At 40.1% G+C, this 21,762-nt stretch overlaps 1 protein-coding gene across 1 annotated transcript in view; it reads left to right on the forward strand.

Annotated features, from left to right (window-relative positions):
• The window catches only part of LOC117302720 (neprilysin-1-like), a 35,205-nt gene extending 13,803 nt beyond the window's left edge, over window positions 1-21,402 (forward strand). The window contains exons 8-22 of the mRNA XM_033786721.1: window positions 386-502; window positions 1,898-1,984; window positions 3,433-3,566; window positions 5,460-5,685; window positions 6,672-6,770; window positions 7,519-7,596; window positions 9,041-9,147; window positions 10,849-10,907; window positions 13,261-13,312; window positions 14,109-14,176; window positions 15,634-15,764; window positions 17,476-17,541; window positions 18,101-18,187; window positions 19,534-19,610; window positions 20,691-21,402. Of these exons, the coding sequence (XP_033642612.1) occupies window positions 386-502; window positions 1,898-1,984; window positions 3,433-3,566; window positions 5,460-5,685; window positions 6,672-6,770; window positions 7,519-7,596; window positions 9,041-9,147; window positions 10,849-10,907; window positions 13,261-13,312; window positions 14,109-14,176; window positions 15,634-15,764; window positions 17,476-17,541; window positions 18,101-18,187; window positions 19,534-19,610; window positions 20,691-20,790 (1,488 nt within the window). The 3' untranslated portion in view covers window positions 20,791-21,402. The remainder of the gene's footprint in view (window positions 1-385; window positions 503-1,897; window positions 1,985-3,432; window positions 3,567-5,459; window positions 5,686-6,671; window positions 6,771-7,518; window positions 7,597-9,040; window positions 9,148-10,848; window positions 10,908-13,260; window positions 13,313-14,108; window positions 14,177-15,633; window positions 15,765-17,475; window positions 17,542-18,100; window positions 18,188-19,533; window positions 19,611-20,690) is intronic.
• The last annotated feature ends 360 nt before the right edge of the window (window positions 21,403-21,762 follow it).

Raw genomic sequence — 21,762 nt, forward strand, 5'->3', positions numbered from 1 at the left:
TTGCGAAGGACGCGGCTACAGCAAGTTCGAGAAGCAGCCATGCAAGGGCGCCTTTGGCTGCCAGCCACATCAACCCATTATGACCATGGAGCACAGCCAAGATCAAAAGTGTTTTATTTTTCCCGAGGGAGGAAAACCGGATGGTCTGAAAAACCCTCGTAGCACAGCAGAGAATCAATGCACAGCTCAACTCACATATAGCCCTGGTTGGGTACCGAACCGGGGTCACCTTGGTGAGAGGGGAGTGCTTTACGCACAAGCCAGCCATGCCACCCATCAAGGATACAAACTTAGTGTCATGACTGATCCAGACACTCTGCCTGTATGCTGATCAGAAACGCCAGTGCCACAACATGCAAAATATAAGTACCTATTTTTATTGCAGGAGAAGGAAGCTTTTATGAAATACATGATTGACATAGCAGTGGCCTTGGGAGCGGAATCAGCAGCTGCTAGTGAACAGATGCAAGAAGTCATGGATTTTGAAACCGCTATTGCAGGTGTAAGTTATTCTTTTCTTAAAATACTCTATAGCGTGTCCTGGTGTGGCGGTTTCAACTTTCCGCCGTGTTCAGTTTTCCATATTACCAAATACGGTTACATTACGTCATGCGATGCCTGCGCACAGCAATCAAAAATAGTAGCTTGGGTCAGCTTGGGTCATCCGTGTTTATACTCTCCGGTAGCTGTCATGGCGGCGTCCACGAGTACAACGAGCGGCGAACGCGTGGATCGTTATGAGAGACAAAACTTTATATTTTTGTTAAAATGAGAAATGGGTTTTGTTTTTTATACAAGCAGTGTGACCTGCTTAAAGTTGTATGCATGAATACGTGTAAATATTGGGCAAGAGAATGTGACTAAACAGAAAAGAATCGTAATAGAAACAATTTGGGGTCACTGAGAAGGCAGTATTTTTGTCTGACTACGTCACCCGGAAAACTGAACACACCGGAAAGCTAAAACCGTTCGAACAACGTGCTGAAAAGTCTGGCTACGTCACCCGGAAAACTGAACACGGCGGAAGATTGAAACCGCCACACCGGGCTAACGGTTTAGAGCACCGGATTGAAGCCCAATTTCATGGGCCCAATTTCATGGCTCTTCGTACCCTCGAATTATGCCCTTTTGTTCACGATTCCCCGCTTGCGTGCAAGTGCCTAATTTCTGCGCTAGCCGTGTAAGCGTAGAATGCCTAGTAACGTGCAGTACGCGTTCTCAAAAGCCAAATATCGCCTCTAACCCATGAAATATGTTTGCCGTAAGCACAGAAATTCCCTGCCTCTGTAAGTTGCGATTCTGTGCTAACGGTAAGCGGAGCCATTAAATTAGGCCCTGGTATTGACACTTGTGTCCTTGGGCAATACACTTGACCATGATTGCTTCGTAAAGTTGGGGAGGTAGTGCTTTCTGCTCTACCGGCAATGGATGACACCCCAAGCCTACATCTGCATGGACTGTAAAGGGTAAGCTTGGGCGGTATCGATTTATTTTATTCACGATATATCGCCGACAATATATCGCGATACTCGATATAATCGCGATTAATTAAATTTGACATCATCAGTCTTCAAACTCCCAGTGAAAGTTGTAGAAGAGACAGTCATAGCATAAGAGAGGTGTTCTAATGACCTATTCTTTTGGTTTTACTCCAAACCTTTGGGGTGCAAGATGTCTCAGCTAGGAAATACATCGCGATATATCGCGATATATCGCGATATATCGATATTTCGATTAAAACCAAATCGATCCGATATCGAAATCGCTTCCAAATTAGTATCGCGATATTCGATAATATCGTGATATCGCCCAAGCTTAGTAAAGGGAGTAACCCTGTTTCAGACCTAGGAGTAGGTGAATGGTTTTGAATGATTTATTCAGGGTTCTATTTCTCTAGATGCTTGTTCCAAAGTCCGAGAGGAGAGACAGTGAGAAACTGTACAATGTCTTCACTCTTCAGGAGCTGGGGACGGCATATCCTCTAGTAAGTATCTAGCAAGTGGAAAGTATCGTGGCCGTGCGGCTAAGAGCACCGAATTCAAACTCTGGTGTTTCTGTCAGCAGAGTGTGGGTTCGAGTCCCATTCGTGACACATGTGTCCTTAGAAGCAAGACACTTAACCCTTGCTTCGTTTTTGGATTGGACATAAAGCCGTTGGTCCCGTGTGTTGTGTAACGCACGTAAAAGAACCTAGTGCACTTATCAAAAGAGAAGGGGTTCGCCCCGGTGTTCCTGGCTGGATTGGCAGCATATTGTTCACAGCACCTTGTGAACCATAACTTGGTGCTATCTCATAATTCAAACAAAGTTCCACATCTTTTTGTCTTTTGTAACGCACGTAAAAGAACCCAGTGCACTTATCAAAAGAGAAGGGGTTCGCCCCGGTGTTCCTGGCTGGATTGGCAGCATATTGTTCACAGCACCTTGTGAACCATAACTTGGTGCTATCTCATAATTCAAACAAAGTTCCACATACCTTGCGCCTTGTGGGTCATTGAGTGACTATATTATAAGAAGCCAATATTATTATACACAATCTGAGAACTATTTTTAACGCATAAAACATTTCTCAGATTAAAATGGTTTGAATTCCTCTCCCTACAACCACTTAACTTTCCAGGGGTCGATTTCACAAAGGTAGTCCTAACTTAGGACTTGTCCTAAGCACTGCTAAGAGATAGGATTGGTCCTAAGTTAGGACCAGTAACTCATCCTAACTTAGGACTGGTCCTATATCTCTTAGCATTGCCTAGGACTAGTCCTAAGTTAGGACTACCTTTGTGAAATCGACCCCAGGGAATTGTCTTCTGTTTATTAGCAACAGCTGCAGTGCTTCTTACCTATGTAGTGAGTTTGTATGTTCACTAATTTGTGAGTAATTTGCGAAGGTATACCCTACCTTTATAAATGGTATCTGGCCCAAAGCCCAGTTAAAACACCAGAGCACCGGTCAAAACTCCAAGAGCTTCAGTCCGATGCTCTTTACTGCTCGCCCAGGGTAGCATTGAAATCATTCAACAGTTAATTTTTGATGTACATTTCTTTCTATGTTTTATGACATTTTAAAAACAGTACATACCCCCCATACATACCAACATACGCATGAAATAACAAACCTGTGAAAATTTCTACTCAATTGGTGGTCCAAGTTGCGAGAGAACAATTGAAGGAAAAACACCCTCGTCTAGGCGCTTTCAGATACATGTACTTCAGCTGAGGTCTCAAATTCAATTCAAAATTTCAGTGAGAACTTACTTCTCTTTCTCAAAAACTACGTTACTTCAGAGGGAGCCGATTCTCACTATAATTTATACTATCAAAAGCTCTCCATTGCTCGTTACCACAGTTTACCAAGTAAATTTGTATACTAACAGTCGTTTTGAGTAATTAGTGTCCAGTGCCTTTAAGTATGGTTATTGCCGTTTTTTTAAGATAAACTGGGACTCGTACTTCAACCAGCTACTAAACGAGAAAGATACACCTCTACCGGACGATGAACGCATCATTAATATGTCACCAGACTTTCTAAAGAATGTTACAGAGTGGATTGGAGACCAGCCTAAGAGGTGGGTGGGAGGCTACATTTATTTAGTTCTTGTTTGAAATTTTTCGTTTAAAGATACACTGTACACCTTTGGTAATTGTCAAAGACCAGTCTTCTCATTTGGTGTATCTCAACGTTTGCATAAAATAACAAACCTGCGAAAATTCGAGCTCAATTGGTCGTCGAAGTTGGAGATAATAATGAAAGAAAAAACACCATTGTCACTCGAAGTTGTGTGCTTTCAGAGACCTCAAAATCTAATTCTGAGGTCTCGAAATCAAATTCGTAGAAAAAACTACGTTACTTCAGAGGGAGCCATTTCTCACGAGTTTTATACTATCAACAGCTCCCCATTACTCGTTACAAACTAAGGTTTTATTAGTAATTACCAATGGTGTCCACTGCCTTTAAATAGCGTAACCGCTTCAAGAACATGTGAAAATTTGCCAACAATTTTGTTGAGTAATTACCAATAGTGTCCGTCCAGTGCCTTTAATTTGCCATCTTGCGTTACTGACTTTAGATTGTCACCTGGTACACATATATCAAAGAGAATATAGTATTAATAATAATTTTGAAGCCTTATATAGCGCAGGTATCTACCAAAAAGGGTATCAAGGCGCTTAGTATATAAACGAATTTGAGAAAGTTTGAAGTTTTGAATTCTGAGACCCAATTTAGCACCTTATGGTTTACAAGGTGCTGCTGCGCATTAAGTAGCCACAGCTTAAACAAATTTGAGAAAGTTTGAAGTTTTGAATTCTGAGACCCAATTTAGCACCTTATAACGGTTTACAAGGTGCTGCTGCGCATTGAGCAGCCACAGCTTGCATCGTCAAAGAAAGAAACCCATCTGTTACCAAAGGAACATCATGATCCGTTCATCAAGTCTGACATCACTATTGCATGTTGTGGCCGAGCGGATTTGATTTGAATCCCTGGACTGAAGCTCTGGTGCTTCTGATCAGCAGAGTGGGTTCAAGTCCCGATTGTGACACGTGTGTCCTAAAGACCTGTGACCGTTATTGCTGTGTTCTTTGAATGGAGCGTAAAGCCATAGGGACCATGGGTTGTTTCAATGCACGTAAAATAACCCAGTGCACTGATCAGAAAGAGACAGGGTTTGCCTCGGTGTTCCTGGTCCGATCGGCAGCATATTGCACCACGGCACTTTGTAAACCATTACATGATGCTACAAAAAGGAATAGGTCTCATACTTCAAAACTTAACTCCACATATCTTGCAAAAAAAAAAAAAACCTCTTTCGCCCGGTGTCCCTGGTCTGATCAGCAGCATATTTGCCACTGCACCTTTTAAACTACTATATTATGCAAAAAATAAGTAATTGGTCTTGTGCACTTGTCATAAAGAGACGGAGTTCGCCCCGGTGTTCACCTTGTAAACTATTATATGACGCTATAATAAGGAATAGGTCTCATACTTCAAAGGCAACTCCTAATATCTTGGAGGAAAAAATACTGTGAGCGCTTTGATGCGGCCCTAGGGGTGTGTGATAAAACGCTTTATCTTCTAGTACGCGCTAGTCCACCAATCAGATGCTCGAACTACAAGGGGGATAAAAACATATATACTACTTCCTCTGTTTTTATTGCACAGTGCGTATTGTGAGTGTCAATGCGTCACGCTCCGTATTCTACTTTGTGTGCGTGCATGCTGTTCGTTGCGAAATAATGTTTTGAAATTTTAAACTTTGAGTGTTGCACGTTAAACTGGAAGATTTGTTATAACACGTGGGCTCGTGGAATACGAAAAAGGAAAGCTCGTCTGCGGCCCACACTAAACTCGGCGGCGTTGGATATGGGACGCAGAAGCGCTATATTTTCCACTCGCACTTGTCTGATAATTTTTAGTATAAGAACCCAGTATTAATATTCTCTCCATGTCTTTAAAACAGAGTCGTTGCAAACTATCTCGTCGGGAAAGTGGTCAGTGGATATATCGGTTTGCTCGGACAAAGGTTCCTAGACATCTCACAGGCTTTAACCAACACATTATACGGAACAACGACAAGTACTGCACGATGGAAGAGATGCATCGGGAATGTGCAGGCAGGTACCTTCGTGTATGCCACGGGCCGGCTTTATGTGGCAGAAAACTTCCCGGCAACTGCAAAAGCAAAGGTACAGACCTTTAAATATTGGTATTTAAAAGGGAAGGTACATGTTGGTGATTACTCCCAAAAAAATATTAACTTAAAGACTGACTTGGTAACAAGCATCGGAGAGCTGTTGATAGTATAAAACATTGTGGGAAACGGCTCCCTCTGAAGTAGCATAGATTTTGAGAAAGAGGTAAATTCTCACTAAAATAATAAAAGACTTCTAGCTACTGTAGAAGTCTTTTATTCTTATTTGAAAGCACACAAATTCGTCCAACAAGGGTGTTTTTTCTTTCATCATTTTCTCGCAACTTCGATGACCAATTGAGCCCAAGTTTTCACAGGCTTGTTATTTTATGGTTATGATGGGATACACCAAGTGAGAAGACTAGTCTTTGACAAATACCAAACGTGTACCCTCCCTTTAAAGGAAAATTACAGAATTGATATGGAAAGGTTTGTGGTAACACCTTGTAATGACTATCTCTAAATGAGTTGGGGTGGTTCTGAAAAGAACCGTTGGTTTCAACTCTGCGTTTCAACCAGTATGCTCTGATTGACTTCTGGAGAAAGCTGGACTCTGAATTGGTTTCTGCTAACAAAACAGTTGCTGGCAGTGTTAAAGCACTTAATGTAATCCACCATATACATAAACTGATAAACCTGTAGAAGTTTGAGTACATAAACTGACAAACAGGTAGAAGTTTGAGATTGATCGGCCATCTGAGTCACAAGAAAATAGTGAAAAAACGATTACACATTTTATATGACATCGATGCAAAAACAGAAATGAGTAAACGCTCCCTGAGCAATAAACTCCAAACACGAAATTAGATTATTTGTTTAAAATCAAACAGGCCTATGCAGTTTCAAACATAAATATTTCAAGGGATGTTTTCTACTATCATCATCATTAGACCGTGTAGGTTTTATGTAAATCTGTGATCTTCACGATTTTGTATCGTCTGATATAATTACACTAGCTTCTATTCAAATATTTTTTTTCAGACACTTCAGATGGTCAACAACTTGAAGGAAGCCTTCAAGAGCATGCTAAGTAAAAACGATTGGATGGATGAAAAAGATAAAAAAGTTGCTGCTGAAAAGGTCAGAGTTCATAATAACCTAAGTTTTGCGAAGATTCAAAGAAGCAGTTTTCCCTGATCGGCCTGCAGAGGGGTGGCCAGCAGTGCTCTGAAGAGGAGTCGTGCTGGCGCCCTCTACCGGTCAATCGGCAGCTGCTACAATATCCCACGTCAAACTTCCCATGCATGAATCATGAGCGGAATTAGATTTCAAATCAAGCCAGTGAATGGGCTGTGTTGCAACAATTTCACTCTCTCAGCCTGGCCCGTTTCGTGGCTCTGGCCCCAGTTTCATAGAGCTGCTTAAGCAGAAGGATATTGCTGAACTTTGGTCTGCTAAGCAGAAATGACCAGGGTACCAGCCATAAATTGTACATGTGCTGGTTTAGCTGATAACCTTTTTTTGGTCAGCATAACTTTGTTATGCGTAGCTGCTTGTGCTTAGCAGCTCTATGAAATTGGGCCCATGGGGTCGATTGCACAAAGCATTAAAAGTCATTGCAAGACTAGTTACACCATGGTGATTTGTATTGTGACATCACACTTTTCTTAGCAGCTAAGGTTGATTTGCAGTTGCGATCTTAGATCTTTGTGAAGTCAGCCCCAGGTTGCATTCTGCACTTTATGAATACAATAGCAGAAGATTTATACATTTTCTTTTATACACTTTTGGGTGGGGTGGGGGGGGGGTCCTGAAAAATACTACGGATTGTGCATTTGTCTAAATGTTAATAATTTCGAGCAGTCCTTTATTCCGATGTTTGTATTAGGCTGATGCTATGAAAGTTCACATTGGCTATCCAGACTGGATGCTGAACGATACCAAACTGGACGACTACTACAAAGGGGTATGTCTTATTTATGACAAAGGCCTACGGCTTTTATGGTTATTACATCCCATCCTAAGGAATAAGTAATAATGGATAGTGTCTTACTCAAGGACTCGAGTGTAGGCCTACTGACTGAGACTAAAACCCACACTCGGATCATGATTTGCTGGGCCCAATTTCATAGAGCTGCTTAAGCACAAAATTTTGCTTAAGCAAAAAAATACCTTGCTTCGTAAAATCAGATTACCAGCTAAGACTCCACTCAATTGTTATGCTAAGTAAACAATAGCTAACTACCAGTCACAAGCAATGTATGTGGCATGAAATTTTTGCCAGTAACATGTGTAAAATAAGCAAGCTATTTTCGTGCTTAAGCAAATTTTTTGCTTAAGCAGCTCTATGAAATTGGCCCCTGATCAGAAATGTGTTGCTTGGGTTTGAACCCCGAGCCGTGACACTTGTGTCCTTAAGCAAGAAACTTAACGTTGTTCTTCGGATGGGACGCAAAGCCGTTGGTCCCATGTGTTCTGTAACGTATGTAAAAGTACCCAGTACACTTATCGAAAAGATACCTGGCTGTGGCTGCTATATGTGCCGTAGCACCTTGTAAACCAAGGTGCTAAATAATTAGGTCTCAGAATTCATCACTGTTATAACCTATCTTTCTAAAAGTTTGTATATGCTCATCGCCTTGAGTACATGTACCTTATTTGTTAAAAACATGCGCTATATAAGACTTCGATATTATTATTATTATTATAAATGTAAAAGAACCCAGTTATCATCATCATCAGTCGTCATAGGCTGCTGCCCGTTGACGAAACAATCGCCCACTTGTTCTTGGTTGTGTGGCTGGTGCAGAAGTGATTTTTCCTCGCTGTAGGGTCGCAGCAGTTAGTTCAGCCATGCTGATGAGGCCACTCCACCTGGTGGGTCCATCGATCCAGCAGAGTTTTGGTCTTCCGACCCCCCGACGGTGTCCAAGTTACACTTATCTTTATTCGAGAACCTGTTGTTGTTCACTGTTTCTTGCACAGTTGGCTGCTTCATATGTGCGCCACAGCACCTTGTAAACTTTTACAAGGTGCTCTATATATAAACGTGTGTAAAATGGGTCCTACAAATTCACAGAAAGAGCGATTTGTTGAAAAGCATCATGTAAGATTTATTTTTGCATCACTGGGTTGAGATACTGTTTATTTACACTGATGTGTTTTTATTTCGGTTTTGTCTTTACACTGATGTGTGTTACCACTGTGTACTCGGTACTTTCCCGAGTTCTGTGAAAAAAATTAGAGGCATTTTACTCAAGTGGCATTCGGACCCACAACCTAGCAATTCTTGAGCAGTGTTTTACAAACTAGACCACCGAGATTGCCCGTTAGCTAAAGGCAGTTCGAATCCTATATTTAGGTAGCGGTTTGAGATAATCATGAATTTGAAACTGTTTACTTATCACTAGGTGTTGGACATGGAAGCGGATAAGTATTTTGAGAACAACATGAAGTACTTAAAGAGAGACTTGGATAAGTACTTTGCATCTCTTCGGAAACCAGTGGAGAAAGACAGGTAAGCATGGACCGGTAGGATTTGAAACTTTGCATGGTGGAAATAGGATATGGAAAGGTTTGCGGTAACACCATGTAATGACTATCTCTAAGTGAGTTGGGGTGGCTCTGAAAAGAACCGTTGGTTTCAACTCAACGTTTCAATCAGTATGCTCTGATTGTCTTCTGAAGGAAAAAAAAAAGAAAAAAAAGAAGATGTTCAGAAGACGATCAGAGAATACTGATCGAAACATTGAGTTGAGACAATTGGTTCTTTTCAGAACCACCCCAACTCATAGAGATAGTCATTACATGGTGTTACCGCAAACCTTTCCATAAAGCACGGACCGCTTTGAGCAAGTTCGAGTGCGCACATTTAGTCCACTGGACCAGTTTGTTTGTTTAGACGATCTTCCCATGAAGGGAACTCTGCACATTAGCAGGAATAAACGCCAAGCTGGCAACAGCCACTTTCTCTCATACAAATATTGGTTTAACGTCTATGATTATAGTTATAATAATAATAATAATAATAATTTGGGGGGCTAATCATCCTTACTCGCAGCTAAGAGCTGAATTGCGAAGGACGCGGCTACAACGTGTAGCATGCAAGGGCGCCTTTGGCTGCCAGCCACATCAACTCATTATGACCACGGAGCACAGCCAAAGATCGAAAGTGTTTGAGTTTTTTTTCCCGAGGGAGAAAAACCGTATGGTATAGAAAACTCTCGTGGCACAGCAGAGAACCAACGCACAACTGAAGCGCAGAAGGGAACCAGTTACACTATAGCAAAAAGGCGGAAGGTAAAAGAGTGTTCTATAACGTGGTACTGATGGTTGACTAGGTGTCTAAACGAGTCCTTCGAGTAAAGTGCGTTACTGCACAAAGGTCATGGTTAAGTAGTTGACTTAATGTGCACACACCCAATTGCTCCTAGCTTGCAGGGTATGCCTTTATCTTGATCCAAACTGTAGATAAGAAACCGGTCATAAACCAGTGATACAGAACTTAAAGTCACCTTTGAAAGTTTTAGTTGAACACAGTGCCTTCATGATGAGTTTTCAGCAAAAAACTGTTGCAGTATTTTCATCAAGAACGTTGAGTCCATCACCAAATTTCATAGAGCTGCTTAATGCACAAAAAGTAGCTAAGCACAATAAAATTTTGCTTACCGGAAGAAGATTACCATTTAAACTAATATCGAAGTCTTATATAGCGCACATATCTACCCAACAAGGTACTCAAGGCGCTGAGTATATACAAACTTTCAGAAAGATAGGTTATTGCAGTGATGAATTCTGAGACCCAATTATTTAGCACCTTGTAAGGGTTTACAAGGTGCTACGGCGCATTAAGCAGCCACAACCAGGAACACCGGGGCGAACCCCTTCTCTTTTCGATAAGTGCACTGGGTTCTTTTACATGCGTTACACAACACATGGGACCAACGGCTTTACGTCCTATCCGAAGGACGAAGCAATGGTCACATGTAAGTGTCTTGCTTAAAGACACAAGTGTCACGGCTTGGGATTCGAACCCACACTCTGCTGATCAGAAACACCAGAGTTTGAATTCGTTGCTCTTTCTTAACCGCTCGGCCACGACACTTCCACATCACATGTACAATTTGTGAACAAAATAACACATTTAATTTGCTTGCCTGTGCGCTTTGTGCTTTTTCCATAATAGAATTATGTCAGGGTTCGTTATTGTTCTCCTCAGATTTGGTTCTGGCCCAGCTGTGGTGAACGCATTTTACAATCCTACTGAAAATATGATAGGTGAGCTAATTTATTCGTACTAGAATACGTAGATCGCCGTCAACAGCTTTCAAGGGTTTTACTGTGGGTAGTACAGTTTTTAAAGGCAGTGGACACTATTGGTAATTACTCAAAATAATTTTTAGCATAAAAACTTACTTGGTAACGATCAATGGAGAGTTGGTGATAAGATAAAACATTGTGAGAAACGGCTCCCTCTGAAGTAACGTAGTTTTCGAGAAAGAAGTACTTTTCCACAAATTTGATTTCGAGACCTCTCGAAAGCGAGCATCTGAAAGCACACAACTTAGTGTGACAAGGGTGTTTTTTCTTTCAAGTCACCTGGAAGTGGTATTTTTTCAAAATAACGCTTTTGTCACTAATAATAATGTGTTTTGAGTGGAATGTGAATAAACAGTTAAATAAGGTTTTAAAAAATCAGTTCTTATGTTATTTACAAATTTAAGAGTAGACCCCGACCCGAGAGGGCGCTGTTCGTGACATCAATCGAGGCAGACTTTGCCTGTAATGCGTAGAGTAAACACAATTGCAAAGTACATGTACGGACCAAGTCGTGAGTTTGTAAGTTTTTTTTTTTTTTTCCGGCAATGCCGACCAGGTGTATTGCTGCTGAATGCAGAAAAACACTTTTTGAAATGTACCAACTCACGACTTGGACGTACATGTACTTTGCACGTGTGTTTACTATACGCATTGCAGGCAAAGTCTGCCTCGATTGACGTCACAAAAGGGGTAGGCGGAGTCAGCCCCCCAAACAACTTTATATATTTTTTAAACATATAAATCGTGACAAACAATTACTAAAAAAAATTGTTTTATTGTTCGTAAGCAAATACTCTTATGTTTGAAAGAAAAAAAATTCTATTTCCAGGTGACTTTCATTATTATCTCGCAACTTCAACGACCAATTGAGCTCAATTTTTCACAGGTTTGTTGTTTTATGCATATGTTGAGATCCACCAAGTGAGAAGACTGGTCTTTGACAATTACCAATAGTGTCCAGTGTCTTAAAGGCAAGGTACATGTACATTCCCTCTCCGCCCCACATCCCGCCAATACTCGACAACAACGTTTTGTTTCAGTGCATGTCCTTATACCAATGTGCACCATATTATAGTAATAGTTCAATAATAATTTAATAGTAGAAATAATAGTATAGTTATAGTACTTGGTTCTTTCATAGCGTGCGATCAAGCTGGATCAAGGCGCTTAACAACATTATTATCCCTATATAGGATTTGAGGCATTGCATGGTGAGGTATCAATGTATATTTGGTTTGCGGTAACACCATGTGTGTATCGACTTGCCAGGTAGAGTTGTTCTTAGGGAACTGTCTTGCTTTATTCTATTGCCGTGGAGTAGATAATCGGAGGTTCGGGAGACTTCTCAGTTCTGAAAAGAACTGTCCTGTTTTTTAACTATTACCAGGGCGGATGGTATAGAAATTAGACTGGACTACTACTTTAGCTTATAGGATCGTAATTAACTGTACTGCCGCAGAGTCAGTTCTGAAATTGGTCTCAACGTTTCGACTAGCTAGCTCTAGTCATCGTCAGGAGACTACTCCACGGCAGTAGAATAAAGCAAGACAGTTCCCTAAGAACAACTCTACCTGGCAAGTAGATACACACATGGTGTTACCGCAAACCAAATATACATTATTATCCCTGTTCATCAGGCATACTTTAATAGACCATGCCTTTAAAGGCATTGTACACTATTGGTAATTGTCAAAGACCAGTGTTCTCAATTGGTGTATCCCATCATAAGCATTAAATAACAAACCTGTAAAAATTTGGGCTCAATCGGTCATCGAAGTTGCGAGAAAATGATGACAGAAAAAGCACCCTTGTTGGACGAATTTGTGTGCTTTCAGATGGAATAAAAGACTTCTAGCTAGAAGTCTTTTATTATTTTAGCAAGAAATTACCTCTTTCTCAAAAACTACGTTACTTCAGAGGGAGTCGTTTCCCACAATGTTTTATACAATCAACAGCTCTCCAATGCTCGTTACCAAGTCAGTTTTTAAGGTAATATTTGTTTTGAGTAATTACCAAATGTGTACCTTCCCTTTAACGGTCTTGTCAAACTTTGTAGGCAACTTGCAGGCGACCAACTGCAGTGGATGCTACGCGAGTACTTCTGTAGCACATGAGTCGGCTGTGTACTTAAGTTCCTGGCTAACCCGTGAAGTTTGCTTGATGTAAGCAGAGAGTTTCCTGCTTCCGTAAGCGCCAATTCTTTGCTTACGGTAAGCAGAGCCATGAAATTTGGCCTGGTTTAAAGAAGATGATCTGTAACATCTGAACGCATTGTATTTCAGTGTCTTTTTGTTTGTTACACCATTTTCAGTGTTTCCGGCCGGGATCCTACAACCACCATTCTACCATCATGACTTGCCATGGTAAGAAAGAATCTAGCTGTCACCTTAAACTCTTAGACCCAGAGGGAAATAGAGGACCCCAATGGAAATAAGTCTAAGTTATTGGCTTTTTTGGGCTATCCTTGGATAATTTTCTGCAGTATTTCTATCTTGTTTTTTTGTCTTTTCTCCTGTTGTTAAGTACATGTTTGTATTTTGAGTATGTTCTTGCTGTATTTTTATCCGAATAAATTCAATCAATCAATCAATCAATGCTTTACCATTCCTACAATATTTTTAATACTAATATTATTTCAGATATTTGACCCTATTTCCTCTGTTTTAAAGAGGGACTCTTAAGTTAATTTCAGTTTTGTAATCCACTCATTTTCCTAAAAGAACTTGTAAAAGTGTGAACAAACGTTTACAAGAAGTCTTGAATTTTGAATCAAAGGGTGTAAAAGTCACTTAATTTGGTACTTTCAGAGCCAAATTTGAATGTCATTTAATGTCATTATGAAATGGTTTTATGCATTCCATACAGGAGTTTTGCCTTGGTGAAAAGGTCAAAATACAACAAAGTTTTTATTGGATGTCTTGATGAGAATTTAGGAATATGAAGAAAGAAAAAAAAATCCCAGTTCAAAAGTTGGATGTTGACAAAGTTGGCACTGTGAGAGGCATCAAAAACAAGGCAATCTCCTTCATTTCTTGGTTAGAGACTTTGAATTTGAAGAAGAAAAACAATGTCCTTAGGTTTTGCTAAAGTGCATTCGAAGTCTTGAATTCATCTTGGGAAGTTTATCAATTTTAACATGGATGTTTGTATTTGATGAAGGTATTCCAACTACGGCGGCATTGGTGTGGTCATTGGGCACGAGATCACTCATGGATTCGATGACCAAGGTACGGACATTTAGATTCTTTAAAAACATATTGCAGTCATGACTTTCTAGTTTGTCAAAGCCATTATACAATTTCGGTACAGAAAAATAAAAAAGGTTCACAGATTTACAAATAATTTACAAATATTGGTCCATGAAATGCTTTACTTTCTGAGAAAACCTTAAAACAGTATCAATTCTCGATAGCGAGAATTACGGATTTATTTTAAACACATGTCATTACACGGCGAAACGCACGGAAACAAGAGTGGGTTTTCCCGTTATTTTCTCCCGACTCTGATGACCGATTGAGCCTAAATTTTCACAGGTTTGTTATTTTATACACAAGTCGTGGTACACGAAGTCTAGGACTTGGACAATACTGTTTACCGAAAGTGTATAATGGCTTTAAAAAGAATTATTGTTCATGTACGTTTTGTTTGATTATTATTGTTAAAGGCACATTACAGATTTGGTAAGAAAAAAATACTTTATATCACAGATTTAGGCGTACTAAAAACTTCCACGTTCTATAATGATGATGATAGTAGAAAACATCCCTTGAAATATTTCTGTCTGAAATGTCGTTATTTGATGAGTAATAAATACAATTTCCCATTTAGAGTTTATCGCTCAGTGAGCATTTTCATTCATTTCACTTTTGCATCAATGTCATGCATAAATTTGTAATCGGTGTTTCACAGTATTCTTGCATCCCAGATGGCCGATCCACCTTAAACTTCTACAGGTTTGTTGGTTTATGTATATGGTGGATTACGTAAAGCGCTCACACTGCCAGCAACTGTTTTATTAGCAAAATCCAATTCTGCAACATTAATTCTTGTTTTTACCCATACACTGATGTGTGTTAGCACCGTATACTCAGTACTTTCCCGAGTCCTGTTAAAAAAATAACGTTCTGTAACCTTCCTTTAATCATTGGGTATGTTCAGACAGCGTACTAAGTTAGACCCGAACCGGTTTAACTTTTACGAGCAGCGGGGGGTGGTCGTAAAAATAAAATCCCCTTCTGTTCAGAGAGCACAGAGTTAAACCCGGTCCGGTTTATCTTTGGTTTTAAGAGGTCAAAGCAAACGGGACCCTGTTACTCTAACATCCTGTTTATTGTCCTGTTCATTGGTCACCATGTGTTTACGTAATGATTACGGAGGTCAATGGGTCGTCTGTTCAGAGTTAAACCGGATGTGGTCTTTTTTATTCTGTCCACACACAGTGTTAAAAGATAAACCCGAAGCGGTCTAAAGATAAACCCCCTCCCTGGACGGTTTATTATTTGTGGGTTGAACTCGATTCGGACTAACTATAGAACCGCTCAGACACACAGAGTTGAACTTGATCAGGTTGAACCGTGAGTTAAACTGACTTAAGTACTGTGTCTGAACGATCTCATAGCAGCATTGGTAGTTGATTTAAAAGGTGCAAGGTTTAATTTCAGAGTTGTGATTATTCATTCTGCAGGGAGACAGTATGACAAAGTCGGCAACTTGGAAACCTGGTGGGGAAACAATTCCATCAGCAAATTCAAGGAAAGAGCACAGTGTATCGTGGACCAGTACTCTGGATTCGTTATGCCCGAAACGGGTGAACATGTACGTAGAAATCGTATAACAAACAAAAAACAAATAATAATTCTTATATAGCGCATTTCTCAATAATCGCACCAATTTGCATGTACATTAGTGCCCTGGTCATAGGGCCAATAACATCCCTTTTTTTGTAATGTTTCTCAGCTCCCTTGGGAGGATACAACCTAGGCAACAGTTCATATCGCTCCAAAGGCTTTTTAATTCACAATATCAACCTCTACCCTCGCAGGTACCCATTTATACCCCTGGGTGAAGAGAAGCAATTATAGTAAAGTATCTTGCTCAAGGACACAAGTGTCACGACCGGGATTCGAACCCACACTCCGGTGAATCAGCACCAGAACTTAAATTTGAAGCTCTTAACCACTCTGCCATGACACTCTACAAAGATTTACTTGCTGCATGTACCTTGGTTGAACTATCTTCACAAGAGGGTGCGCTTCCCGGGTCAACCCTGATCTACCCCCGGTACGTTCGAACAGCTTTGACGTCATTCCAGGGGCTCACCCCGGTCAGGAACGGGTCACTTGGGGCTGGCCCGAGGTGCATGACGTCACCACGAAAGTGCGAGTGATCGTTTGATTGGCTCTTGTCAGGGGGCTCACCCGAATGTCGACACAGGGAAGCTAATCGAACGCACCCACTGTGTCAGGCAGGGCCTGAAGTCACTGGGCACCTTGCTCTTTTTTGTTCCCCCGAACCACTTTTATTTGGTGCTGCGTCACACGAATTGGACAAAGTTCAAAGAAAACAGAATAGTGCAGTTGTTTGGTATATTTCACACCTTGATGAGGGAGGATATTTATTAGCTTCATCTTAAATAAGGGAATGAATGTGTCGTGAAGAGGTTTTCAAATAGTGGTTTAATCCCAACGAGGCCTGGTTCTTGATAATTTTACCGCGACGAAGTCGAGGTAAATAATAAAGAACCAGGCCTCGGCGGGTTTAAACCACTAGTTGAAAACCGATTCAACACACTTTGATTCCCATTCATGAATACCTTTTCGGTCAAATGCAAAAATTATAATTGTTAAATGATTTCTTTCAACACATTACCCCTCCAGCTATGAAATGTTAAAGCCCTCCGCCACCCTCGGGTAAACAACTCCTTATAAGGGAATGCTGTGCGCGTCGCGCGTATCGCATGATGTGGCACAACTGTTTCAGCTGTTGCTCTCGACCAATAGGAATGAAGAAACTGTCTTATAAGAACAGGTGCTAGGTCGCGTGTCACACCCATGAATTAACACTTTTTACCGGTCATAAACAAAGGTTTATACACACCCACGTGACGCGCTCTCCACCAATAGAAATAGCGAAACAGTCTGAGGTATTTATGAATTTACATTTCATTGTCACATTACACTTCTCCACGTTTTCGTTGGTCCACACTTGACATCACTCACTTTATTAATGTTCCAGTGCAATAGTTCTGGGTTAAAAGGTAATCAGTGAAGCTGGACCAATGATTTTGATGAATCTTCCTTTTGGCATGAAGGAGTCTGTTAGTTTATCTCTATTTCGTAAGCTCTCTCTATCTATGTTCATTTATATTATGCGCACAATGAACTTGTGTTATGTTTGTATACCACACTTCCAACAATATCTCTCAGGAGCACAGATGTGAGAAATGTCTTGTTTGATCTAGACAGGCTTTACAAGTGCTTTATAATCCTTATTATTAATGGATATTATGTTTTTTGTTTTCTTACAGCTTATTGGTAAACAAACTCAGGGTGAAAACATTGCTGATAATGGCGGCTTGAAGGAGTCATTTAAGGTTAGTATTTTGATGATTGAATTATAATATTAATAATAATAATTACACAGCATTTATAGAGGCGCACTAAATCTGGTGTAAAACCATTCAAAGGCGCCGGTCAAGATGGAAAAGAGGGAATTCTCAAGTGGTAGGGAAAGCAAGTGGCAACAGGTGTGTCTTAAGTTGCTGCTGAAGAAATGGAGAAGTTATGTATTTCCCTGAGGTTTTCAGGGAGTGAATTCCAGAGCCTGTCCCCGTGAGAATGTAACCCCTTCCAACCCTTGTTTAGCCCGGTTCATACTTCATGCGAATGCAAATGCAAAGCGAATTTTAACGTCACAAATTCGTATTGAATAGTTCGCATTAGTTGAGCTGTGATCAACTCCTGCAAAATATTCGCTGCGAAAACAGCCCTGTGACGACAAAATTCGCCAGGCTTTACATTACGCTTTTGTTAACCGCTGTCTTCGACGACTCCCCACAAAATGCTTTGTTGTGCGCTTTAATGAATGTGGTCATCCGAAACCCAAGGACTTTGGTTTTATCTTTTGGTTTTCGCTTTTCTATCCTTGTTTAGGCGTTTAAGGACAATGCACCTCCACAGCCTCGTCTTCCAGGGCTGGATCTCACAGAGGATCAAATGTTCTTCGTGTCTTTTGCACAGGTAATTAAAAAAACGCTCAGAATAACCAAAGTAATCTTTCCTTCATTCTTATTTAGTTTCACGTTGAGACCAATTTAAGAACTTACTCCGCAAGTGCAGTTAATCACGATCCTATAGACGATGTGACCTCTGACATCACACGAAAACCATAACATGATTCGCGCGCATACCGCCGGGCAAAACCTTTGTGTTTTGGCAGCCAGCTAGAAAGTGTATGCAATCTTACCATGACTACGTGTCTTTTTGCCCGGCGTATACAGTGTATTTTCAACAGAGGGCGGTTTGAATGTAAACATAGGTCACATCGTCTATATTAAGCTAAAGTAGTAGTCCCAGCCAATTTTCTATACCTTCCGCCCGGTTAGTAGTTAAAAAGCAGGACATTTCTTTTCAGAACTGAGATGTCTCTCGAACATCGGATAAATCTACTCGGCGGTAGTAGAATAAAGAAAGACACTTCTCTAAGAACAAACTCTACCTGGCAAGTAGATACACACATGGTGTTATCGCAAACCAAATATATATAGTTTCATGACATCGTTATGAAGTTTATTTGTGTATGTTTGTTGTCAGGTCGCCCAAGCATTTTGGCCAGGGATCGATTCCAGTCGCTGTAATAATACTATATTGGTACACTTGTATTCTGGAGTATAATGTAATGTTTTATTAGTGAACTCGCTCTAATATATCCCTTGAAATGCTGAGGTCAAACGATGGAAACGTGCAAGCCTGTACGCGCAGCGCATAACCCTCAGCCAGTGATAGGTCTTCATTAATTTCAGTAAGGGTGCGGGTGCCGTTTGGGTCTTGTGACGTCATATGAAGTGGGTCTATAGACCGTGCGAACTTTGTTTACAGTGAGTGTGGCGTTGTACATTCTTTGGCTAGTCTGGCAGGCAAGATACTGCACAGAAAGTTGACATTTTGTGTCATAATTTCCACATCAACCCAAGAGTTACATGTATGAAAGTAAAAACTGGACAAGTTTAGAGACGTGCCCCCTTTCATCATATCAAAATGTGATAGGAATTGGACAGTGCAATAAAATATAGGATTTTATGTTTCTTTCCATTGGGCTTTCTACAAATCTTGCCTGCAGGAAGTCCAGGCTTGGTGGCTCTTTTGTTAACATGCAATGTCACAGGTCACAATACTATTTGTGCAAGGTTCATCTTCTGGAGAATGCATAATACAAACTGAGTGTGAAGCTGTGATAGTCCAGGATCCTACGTTAACTTAATTACATGGAATATAATAGAGTCCTTTCTGTTGTATGTAGATCTTTTTTTTTTCAGACACATTGTTTGAATACTGACTGAATTCTGTATATATTTTCATGGCCCTAGGTTTGGTGCAGAATTAGTCGTCCCGAAGCAATTTCATCCAGCATACTATCAGATCCTCATAGTCCTGGAAGATACAGGTACAGTTAACAAATTTCAACGTCAACTAACAATTAACAAGTTATTTCATCATTTAAAGGCAGTGGGCACTTTTGGTAATTACTCAAAATAATTAATAGCATAAAACCTTACTTGGTAACGGGGAGAGGTTGATAGTATAAAACAAAGTGAGAAACGGCTCCCTCTGAAGTAACGTAGTTTTCGAGAAAGAAGTAACATTTTATTGGTTTATTTATTGGTTTTATTAAAAGCATTTCAAAAGTCACAGCAAAAAGCCGAATTGTATTTGAAATTACAAAATATTCAACTAGTTTGATTTTGAGACCTCAGAATTAGATTTTGAGGTCTCAAGCATCTGATGAAAGCACACAACTTCGTGTGACAAGGGCGTTTTTTCTTTCATTATTATCTCGCAACTTCGATGACCAATTGAGCTCAAATTTTCACAGGTTGTTTATTTTATGCATATGTTGAGATACACCAAGTGAGAAGACTGGTCTTTGACAATTACCAATAGTGTCCACTGCCTTTAAAGGTCAAAGGTCTTGCTGTTATTGGATGCAAGTTAGACATTTGATTCTCATAACTACACCATCTTTGAAAGCAGTTTCCACCTCTTTTTTTTGTTGTTGATTATATTATTTTGGAGGTACAAGTAGACAAAGACAAATTGACCAGGATTTGAACTTGTGACCTCACGGACTACCAACTAAAACACATTTCAGACAGGCACGCCGGAGGCACCCTGAACCAAATAGATTAGGATCAACTCTAGGTCGACCCAATTCAATTTTGGTTTCAGACAGGCAAGCTGCTCTTGCAGACGATTGCAATCGTCGATCTTTTGACTTCTAGTGCATCCAGTCGCTCCTAACCGTTTCAGACGTCAAACTTTTCATGTTCATAATGCTGAATTTGGTTCCACGGACTCTGGAGTGGCTGTCTAAAATGGGTGATACATCATTTTCTCCTATGTTGATTAAGTTTGGGCGTAACCAAAGAAGAATTGACTAGGGTTTCAACCCGTTAACTTCTGTTGTACGTGCCGGTGTTCTACCAATTAAGCTATCTAGTTCTATTGTTCTTTTGTTTATTGACAGAGCTATCGGTGCACCACAGAACAGCAAGGATTTCGCCAAGGCATTCAACTGCCCTGTCAACAGCTACATGAACCCGGCCAAGAAATGTGAAGTTTGGTAAAAGCATCACCAAAACCAATTGATGAACTTCTGTGAAGAGGAAATATGTATAATAATAATAAGATTCATCTCCTGTCTTCAAAATGAACATTTGTGACTTCCTTTGCCGGCAGCTTTCAGTACTAATGAAATGGCATTAAAAGGAAAGACAAACATAACTTTAGCCATACAGGTTGAGTAAAAAAAGAAGTGTACCAGGATTGGTGATGTTTTTTTTCTTCAAAACAAACAAATGACACTCAAAAGTTCAGTAAAGCATATTTAACAAGCACTCTCTCCTGCTATGCTTATTAGAAATAAGAATGAAAGAAAGTGATCATTCCTGAGAGGAGTTATACGTATGTCTGTTTTAATAAAGGTACTCATTTTCCAAGCTGTCCAGAGAGTACTCGACAAAACAAATGTAAAGTAAGCTTTTTAGCTGTGTACTAAGATTTTTGCCCTGCCCTTCAGTCAAGCATTAACATTCCATTGACAGCTACACGAATGCTTTCAGTAAAACAGGCATAACATCTCTTAGAAATGATCAATTTCTTTGATCCCTTTTTAATTTTTTTATTAAAGGGAAGGTACACGTTTGGTTATTGTCAAAGACCAGTCATCTCACTTGGTGTATCCCATCATAACCATAAAATAACAAGCCTGTGAAAATTTGGACTCAATCGGTCATCGAAGTTACGAGAAAATGATGAAAGAAAAAACACCCTTGTTGGAAGAATTTGTGTGCTTTCAGATAAGAATAAAAGACTTCTAGCTAGAAGTCTTTTATTATTTTAGTGAGAAATTACCTCTTTAGTTTAGAGGAAGTCGTTTCCCACAATGTTTTACACTATCAACAGCTCTCCAATGCTCGTTACGAAGTCAGTTTTTAAGTTAATATTTGTTTTGAGTAATTACCAAACGTGTACCTTCACTTTAAATGAGCAGGAGAGAGTGCTAGTGAACTTTTGAGTGTCATTTGTTTGTTTTGAAA

The sequence above is a fragment of the Asterias rubens genome, chromosome 18 (assembly GCF_902459465.1).
Source record: "Asterias rubens chromosome 18, eAstRub1.3, whole genome shotgun sequence".
Classification (NCBI taxonomy): domain Eukaryota; kingdom Metazoa; phylum Echinodermata; class Asteroidea; order Forcipulatida; family Asteriidae; genus Asterias; species Asterias rubens.